Source organism: Dendrobium catenatum, unplaced genomic scaffold, assembly GCF_001605985.2.
Source record: "Dendrobium catenatum unplaced genomic scaffold, ASM160598v2 fragScaff_scaffold_1347, whole genome shotgun sequence".
Lineage (NCBI taxonomy): Eukaryota > Viridiplantae > Streptophyta > Magnoliopsida > Asparagales > Orchidaceae > Dendrobium > Dendrobium catenatum.
The window spans coordinates 1,386,234-1,394,922 of record NW_021319809.1 but is presented as its reverse complement, the minus strand read 5'-3'; the positions used below and the strand labels follow the sequence as shown (position 1 = coordinate 1,394,922).

Here is an 8,689-nt window from a genome sequence, read left to right as displayed (position 1 = left end):
ACTCAAGTCACACTTATAATAGTAGTATAGATAATATGTGTTAATTTGTCTTAAGCTTCGTTTGGGACAGCTTTTCTACTATTTCTTAAAACAATTTTCTAATAAAAAATTAATATTATTGTACTACAAAGCTACTTTAATGAATTCAACCACAACTCCTAAAAGGCCTTTCAAGTGAAGAGAGATTCAAGAAAGAGAAAAGATGCTTAAAAAAAAAAAGTAAGACATGCAATAACTCGTTGAGCCTTAAATGTGGGTAATGCATCTATTACATACAAAGAAGGGAGTAGGGAGTTAAACAAATTTATGTGAAAGTGAACGAGACTTGCAGTGAATAGGGCTGTTGTTGACTGAAGGGCTGATCTTAAGTTCTTCAAAAACCTTCAGAGTCTCGATGGCCAAGCCACTGTCCACACTTCCTAAAGAGACCCTCTTATGAGACTTTTGCAAGTGAAGCTTAAGTGAACTCGTGCTCAGCCCTACATCCTTCCCACAAATTGGGCAAACCTTCATTACAGGCTTCTTGTGCTGCCAATCCATGGAAACCTTTCCATGAAGCCTCAGATCGAGATTGAGCAATGCCTTGGCGAAGCCATCATTTGGTTGCGCTCGCCCATGCTTCTTCCTCAGCATATTCCATGATTCTGATAATGTGAGACCACTGAAAACCAAGAAAATTAGAATTTATCAGAGGAAGAAGATTGCAAAAGACTCTAAGATCTAAAAATTACATAACCACCACCACCACCACCTACTTCCTCATCATCAAGAAGGCAAGAATTATTGTCGCGCTTCGGCTTTTTCCTTCGAAACAATGAACTAGCACCTTTCCGCCTGAATTAACGACAGTGGCAATGAAATCACAGGCCTCAACAAAAAGGCTACTGATGTCTTCTTCATCACGGTCACTTATCTGTATTCATTTTTGTTTTAGTTAAAGTTGATAAAGAGTATAAGATTTCGTTTGGGATGACTTTCTTGCTGCTTCTTAAAGTAGCTTTCTAGTAAAAATAAAATTTTTGTATTAAAAAACTGCTTTAAGAAGAAGTAAGAAAGCCGTCCCAAACGAAACCTAAATGAATGGGTTCTAACATTGTGCAACCATAGCACCATTTGTTTAAAATAAATAGAAAGGTCAACCTTGTTCTAGTCATAATAAATTCAAGAACCTAAATTAGCTATAAGAAGGAAATGGAGGAAGAAATACTTACAGAGAAGTTTTTGTATTCAAAAAATTCAGGATGTTGAGAATCTGATTGTCCAATTTCATTTAGGCACAAGCAAAGGATGTGTGTGATGCCCAAGTACTGCAAAGTATGCATAGACTTTGCAGCCAATGCTCCACCAATAAACAAATTATCTGTGACCTGAGACGGCCGCTCTGTAGTCATAGCATCAGAAATCAACGCTATCCTATCCAATATATGCTCAAGTCGAACCTACAATAGCTCATGACAACTTAACAAAAAATAAAAATAAAAAAATAAAATAGAATTAAAGTGGGCTGTTAGGTTATTTTAGTTATGTCATTATTTTAAAAGCCTAATTAACAAGTACGAACAAAGAGTTTCCTTTCGAAATAGTTTGGGGACAACAATATGGCTTCTCTAAATTTGAAGGATAAAATAATGACTTAGAAAATAGCTGTTGGACTAAAGTTTAATCTTTCAACTATAGTTATATAAATAAAAGCAAGTGGACATTACCTTCAACTCATATGCATCAATGGCAAGATTACTATCATTCCCATCAAAGAAGCCAGTATTGAAATTATTTTCCTGGCAAAATTTAACAACGTCTATTTTCAGCATCTCAATCCATTGTTCCAAATCCTTGTTAAATTCAACATCAGCCTGCATGATGAAGGATGATATACAAATAACGTGTTAAATTGTAGAAGATATTCAGTAAATTCATGAACTTAAATATACACAATGCAACATAAGGGTCTGGGGTAAATTCATGAACTTAAGGTTTTGTTTGGGACGGTTTTCTTACTGCTTCTTAAAGCGCGACTTTTTAGTACAAAAATTTAATTTTTTGTGCTAAAAATTTATTTTAAGAAAACAGTAAGAAAGCCGTCCCAAACAAGGCCTAAATCATTTATTATGCAACATTAATGTCTTGAAATTATATAATCAATAGTACTGAGCAGATTCAATCCAATTATTGTTGGGAAATTTTCTTTTACCTTCACAAACTTGTGAAGATCACGAAGCTTCATTGTCAAGCGCAATCTATGGGACTGCTCACTTCCTTTGAAATACTTACCACTCCAATTTCCTCTAGAACCAGAGGATGTGGACTTAGGGCTTCCACAATGTTCCGGTTCTCCTTGGGGTGAATACTTTGGAGTGTTTCTACGAGTTTCTGAATCACTAGAATCTGCACGGCTCTCATTAGCAGATCGCTCCTTACAGAGGGAATTGCTAATGCCCAAATCTGTTGAACGTGGAGAGCAATAATTCCGCGACTCATCCTTCTCAGCATCATCAGAGTTTCTATTTACAATCGACAAGAAAATTCGAAAAAGCCCATCTAATTTCTGATTAAGCGTAAGGAGAATAAAATAAAAGCTTTGCATGTCCATCAGGGCATCACGAAATCCGCTTCTAAATTTGCGAACAACTTTCATCATATCATTATAAGAAAGAGAAGAAAAAGTTGATGAACAAGGAAATAGGATATCGGCTTCTTCTGATGCAGAAAATCCCAGTTTACCACCAGATATTTCGTGTAATAGGTTGGAAGAATACTCTAAACTATTAAGTAAAAGCTCAACCAACCTTGGGTATTGCTCTTGATCTTTTACACGTTTGCCTGCTGGAGGTCTGCGAGGAACCCCAGTATCAATAGCCACAATACGAAAGTCAGCGAGTTCATCTACATTGTTTGCTTGTTCCCCAGTGGATATGTGACTCATTTCATTCAATTCAACAGAGTTATGATATAAATCTTTTCGTCTGTTTAAGGAGTCTACTTTCTGGTTTTTCTGCAAGGATTTGAAACCAGCTGGGGTATATCTTTTGGAAGAAAGACCACTGATTGCATCAAGTGCATCCAATTTTAATGAAATTGTTTTATCCACAAAGAGTAGATTTCCAGGGTTGCCGCGCCACCCAAGCTGATGACAAGGGAGTCTGTCCTCATTCCTAATAATAAGATCCAATAGTAGTATCCTACCAAGTGCAGCAGCAGTATTTTCAGCAGCTTCCAGTGAATCAAAAGCTTGTGAATTCTTGAGAAGAGGTGATCCATGAACATAACTAAATAATGAAGCAACAATTAGATTATGATAAAACAATTAAAAAGAGTTCCTGAATAAGGGCAGGTACAAATCTCACTTCATTAGCAGTATACAGCGACTCATTTCTAGAGCTTCCAACAGCTCTGAGCATGTCATTTCACCAACTTCATCACCAACGGAAGCAGCACCATTACATGCATTTTCTGCTGCATCTTTGATAATTTGCCATTCAGGGCTGAAGTTTTGGACCACCCTAGCCTGAAAATTTTCCAAGATTGAAGTAGACATTGCATTAACAGAAAATAAACCAAGCAAGAAAAGTAAAAAAACACACTTGAGGGGTTTGCACTCCAAGCCATCTAGCGAACTCATAGCCCAAGCATTCTGAAAGTGTGGTCAGCCTTGAAGATGTTATCTTTATAACTGCTGCTATTTCCCTTGGTAGAAGAGCACTATCCTCTGGATTGTTGAACAAAGCAAAGAAAACAACTCCCCCAGAATTTACAGTCACCTGCAGAAAGACAGCACCAACAAGGTTACTTGAACCATTAAAGTAAAAGCATACATGTCAATCTAATTAAACTAAAAGATATTTTATAAACCAATATTCGAGCTGTTTTAGAACACATTTCCTCAATTGATCATGTAGATACCATAGATGAAGCATAGTGAGTACTAATATAAGGGTTGTACAGCAATTAACCTCTAAAACTTTGTTCAATTCATCTTCAGAATGCTCATTACTGCTAGTATGCTCAGTATGATGTAGGGATGAAAGACAACTCCATGTGATGGCACCTGATTCAATGTTCAATGTTGCAGCATTTCCAAGTCTTTCCCACAAACTCATTTCTGGAGTTTGGTCCAAAGGAAATGACTTATCATCAAAATCATTGGGTTGGCCTGAAATTAGTTCTGTGGCACTGCAGTAAAAGATTTCCATAAAGAAGTCAACAAAAGAATGATTTTTTAAACACTAACGGGCAAAACTAGGTTACATGCAAGAGCGAAGACTGCATAGCCTACACCAAAACAGCTAAGAATGATAACAAGTACAATTAGCTTTTTAAAATAAATTATGAGCCTATGAATCAATGAATAATTTCCTGTATTCTTAGCAAATTCAGAATGATTTTTTAAACACTAACGGGCAAAACTAGGTTACATGCAAGAGCGAAGACTGTATAGCCTACACCAAAATAGCTAAGAATGATAACAACTACAATTAGCTTTTTAAAATAAATTATGAGCCTATGAATCAATGAATAATTTCCTGTATTCTTAGCAAATTCAAACACTCACCAATATTTGACGTGGGGGCAATTTTAACCAAACAATTCTGAGCTATGTGCACAAATCACCATCTGCAGCCCAACGAATTAATATAAAAGTGGCAGTTCATGACGTCATTCCATGAGCAATGAAAACAACCAAACCCTACACCATCCACACTATTGGAGGTGGTGGAAGGGTGCTAATGCAGATCAAGAGACCCTATACTCAGCAAGTAACACATAATATTTCCGTTTCCCTTGTATGCACATAAAATCTATGAGTGCTTAGATTGTTCAAACAGCAAGGGATCACTGAATGGGAGTTTTTCCCCAAACAAAAATTAATGAAATACATCATCTACAGTGACCATTACTTGTTTATTAAATAACAAGCTCGTATTGGATCGATACCATAGTATGGGAGCTTCAACATTTCTTTTATACAAGTCAGCTCTTTATGGAAAGCCCCAAGAACCCTGAAATGCATCCAAATGCATCATGTTTTCACTAAGGCTTCGTTTGGGACAGCTTCTTTGATGCTTTCTAAAACGACTTTCTAGTACCAAAATTTCTTGAATTAGAAAATTTTAACTAAAAAACAGATTTATAAAGTAACAAAAAACCTATCCCAAATGAAGCCTTAGAAACAATCTTGGGAGGGCATGTGATGTAGAATGAATGCAACTACAAAAGCAAGATCTGTTAATTCATTTAACTATTGCTTTTCTTCTATCAATCAAAAAAGTTCACCTAGTTTGTATTGGAACAATGTAGTACATATACATCAACTGCGCATGCATCCGGATGAAACTCAAGGCAATTGATCTTGATCAACACATTAAAATTACATATAACCCAACTTTATTCAAGTTTTTGACAATTTGATTGGAGCATCAAACTTAAATGAAACAGGGACCATATAACTATTTGTAACTACCAAAAAATTTGCAACTGTTCTGAATGTTGAGTTATTCGAGCATAGAAAATTACATAAACTTCCAAAATAATGATAAGAATTTGTATCTCATTATCGGTCATTCTTTACTTTAATATTGGATGTAGCCGATTGAAAGCCCAATGATATTAATATTTGAACATATTTGGTCTCGAACTAGTATACTAGATTCACTCAAGAAGCTAAAGAACCATAGTTTTGTTCTTCATTTCAGGAGCTTTAAAATAACAATATACTCTCAGATAAAAATGGGAAGGAAATTTCAACTTTTTACTCAGGGGATTGGCTGAGCATGCGTCCACAAATATTTATTTTTATACTAAGCATTTGATCGTAACCCTGTAAAAAATTTCTGCAAGCACAAAGTCCTTCTCCCTCTAAATATATAAAGTGAGATTTACATAATTATAAATCCCTCATTGAGGATTTCATTTAGATTATTTAAAGGATGGAGAAAATATGAGAGAATCATGTAATAATTTTAAGAGGTTTGGGAAGATCCTACATTCACCATGTTCCTAACAGTGCAATAGAAAGGTTTTGATGTGCATGTGTAAACCAATTTGTCTGCGTAACATTAGCCTTATTAGTTCAAAGGATAAAAGCATAGCAATAATAAATCTAATTTTTAAATTTCAAATTAAACCCGGCAATGTAAGTCTACTTCTATGGCATTCATCATTCCTAAGCAGATTAAATTCAAACCCTAAAGCCGAGGGTAAGTTCACATAGTTAAGCAGATGATAAATATAAACATATTGCGTCAACATCCAAATGTAAAACCAGGAAGAGTTCCCAACAGATTCATTAAACTAACCTAAACCATATTACCTCTGCTTTTGATCCATCAAGAACCCTCGAGACATTGATTCGGCCATCGCCAAACGATGGGGAAAACCCGACGGCTTGAATTTACCACTCCGCTTACGCACTAGAGCCAACCATCTCTCCAATACCTGAGCCGTACCCACAACTTCTCCCCACAGGAAAGATGCCACCTGCCGAAACCCACAATAAATCCATAAAAGAAACGAAAAAGAACTAAGATCTAAATGAAATTAAGTTAGCCGGTGAAGAAATACCTGGGAAGGCAAAGTCTGCTCCCTCTCCGCTTCACATTCCTGGAAGAGCAAAATTAGGAAAGTTCAGATTCCATGCAAAAGAATGAATTTTGTACTGCGGTTTTGATCCATGTCCGTCAAAGCAAACGGTTGAGTTGTAAAGAGACTACCTGTGGGTCTGTAATGATGGTAGCGGCGAAGGAAGAAGAATCGGCGTCATGGCCATTTTTCTCCAATGCAGACATGAAGAGACTAGTTTTGCTTCAAGCCTTTTCACCGATCTGTTTTATTCCTTTCACCAGAAAATACTTATAAAAAAAGAAAATATGTATAAAACAAAATTCAAAATAAATTCAATTTATACACGTTCTTTCCTAAAAAAAATCATTATACCCTGAAAAAAATTAGGACCAGTGATAAGTTTTAAAAAATTTGCCAAGGAGTTGCAAGCCATACAGCATCAAAACCATAAAACCCAACGAGAGGCTTTCATTGACTTGGTAAAATTAAGGGAATTTTTGTACTAGAAAGCTGCTTCAAGAAGCAACAAAAAAGTCGTCCCAAACGAAGCCTAAGTCATCTTTAATGATAAAGTAGGCTTAATTAGGTCCTATTGCAAAACTTTGAATAAACTTCCAAAAAAACTTGATATATACAGATTATATCTTTTCAAACTACTTGTGCGTATCAAACATGGCAAAGCATTTACTTGCATGGAAAAGAATTTGACTAAGGCCCAACAATCCCACTTTCCATGTCAACAAATTTTATTTTATTCGAACCACCCTTTATTTCCTTTATTCACTGAACAAAACTGCTCACATGTACATTAAAAAAGCATAGTTTATAGTGGAAGAATTTGTAGGATTTCATTAAGAGATAAAAAAATAATAATAAATATGGATCTATATGAGAACAAATCTACAAAGTGGGAAGATCAAACGGGAAACAGAAAGAGACTTTGGACGTGTAAATGAGTCATTAACAGGTAGATAATCCAAAAGGAACTAATGAGGAGCTGACAAATGGGTTTCCTTAGTTGAAGACAACAATCTAACAAACCTGAAAGACTTTGCAGAAAGCTGAGACTGAGAGGTCCATTAAAATGGCCTTGAAATGGCACTAAGCTTAAAAAGGATGCATGATAATCCACTAACACCGACATAGCATCAAATATGTTAATGGCAATGTTAGGATAGAAAGAAAGAGAAAGAAAAAGGGTATAGAAACCTTTTTTTTAATTGAGATGGTTACCATATTTTGTAAATATGTTTATAAAGTTTTTGTGTGAAAAATATTTTTTTTTTTGATAAGGTAATATAAGCCAAAAAATTACTAATTTTCTACATGACAATAGTTTTTAGTTAAAAGATTTGCTTCTTATTCTGTTCATGTATTGCATCTTTTCAAAACATTTTCAATTCATAAATTAGTGATTTTAAAAAGTTATCTAAGTTATTTGACAAACTTTGTGGCCTTGGAAGTAATAATTGTCGTAAGATAAAAAAGTGTTTCATACACCTCTATGATGGTAAGTTATACAAAACAATCCTAGGATTGACCCACATATATATGGAGTATTTGAACATCTAAAAGGTTTAAAATCATATATATATATATATATTTAAAATTATCAATTGAAAATTCAAACAATGGGAATCAAAGAGAAGTGTGAATTAAGCTTCGTTTGGGGATGGCTTTTTCTGCTTCTTAAAGCAGCTTTCTAGTACAATTTTTTTTTTTGTACTAAAAAATTGCTTTAAGAAGCATAAAGAAAGTTGTGCCAAACAAAGCCTAAGTGTTGCAGAGATGAGGATGTTGAGGTGGATGAGTGGCTTCACTCTTAAACTTCGTTTGGGACGGCTTTTCTACTGCTTCTTAAAGCAATTTTTTTGCAATAAAAGCTGCTTTAAGAAGCAGTAAAAATGACGTCCCAAACGAAGTCTTAGAGACAGAATGTAAAACGAGTTCATACGTAAAAAAGTTAAAGTAGCTCCAGTGGTAGTTAATATTAGAGAGAGTTGTCTTCTATAGTTTGGTCACATAAAAATCAACCTTTCACCGACCTAGTTAGGAGAGTAGATGATATGTTAGACTTCGTTTATGTTAGGAAAAATAGAGATAGACCTAAAAAGATTTGATTAGAAAATAT

At 35.0% G+C, this 8,689-nt stretch overlaps 1 protein-coding gene across 1 annotated transcript; it reads right to left on the bottom strand.

Moving 5' to 3' along the window:
- Nucleotides 1-294: 294 nt before the first annotated feature.
- Nucleotides 295-7,052, bottom strand: LOC110108031 (dual specificity protein phosphatase PHS1). Its single transcript, XM_020838532.2, has 11 exons — nucleotides 6,708-7,052; nucleotides 6,559-6,597; nucleotides 6,308-6,474; nucleotides 3,951-4,170; nucleotides 3,582-3,758; nucleotides 3,345-3,505; nucleotides 2,192-3,266; nucleotides 1,707-1,853; nucleotides 1,212-1,439; nucleotides 756-913; nucleotides 295-661 (listed from the first exon to the last, which is right to left on the bottom strand). Exons 1-11 carry the CDS (start codon nucleotides 6,780-6,782, stop codon nucleotides 295-297), a joined length of 2,814 nt encoding a protein of 937 aa, XP_020694191.2. The 5' UTR covers nucleotides 6,783-7,052.
- Between the last annotated feature and the right edge of the window lie 1,637 nt (nucleotides 7,053-8,689).

Bases quoted from the DNA above. Each gene is read 5' to 3' on its own strand.
- LOC110108031 (XM_020838532.2), bottom strand. From the start codon at position 6,782: ATGTCTGCATTGGAGAAAAATGGCCATGACGCCGATTCTTCTTCCTTC. The intron at 1,854-2,191 runs GTAAAAGAAAAT...TTCATCATGCAG, and splicing joins ATCTTCACAAGTTTGTGAAG to GCTGATGTTGAATTTAACAA. The intron at 662-755 runs GTAGGTGGTGGT...CTTGGTTTTCAG, and splicing joins GCCTTCTTGATGATGAGGAA to TGGTCTCACATTATCAGAAT.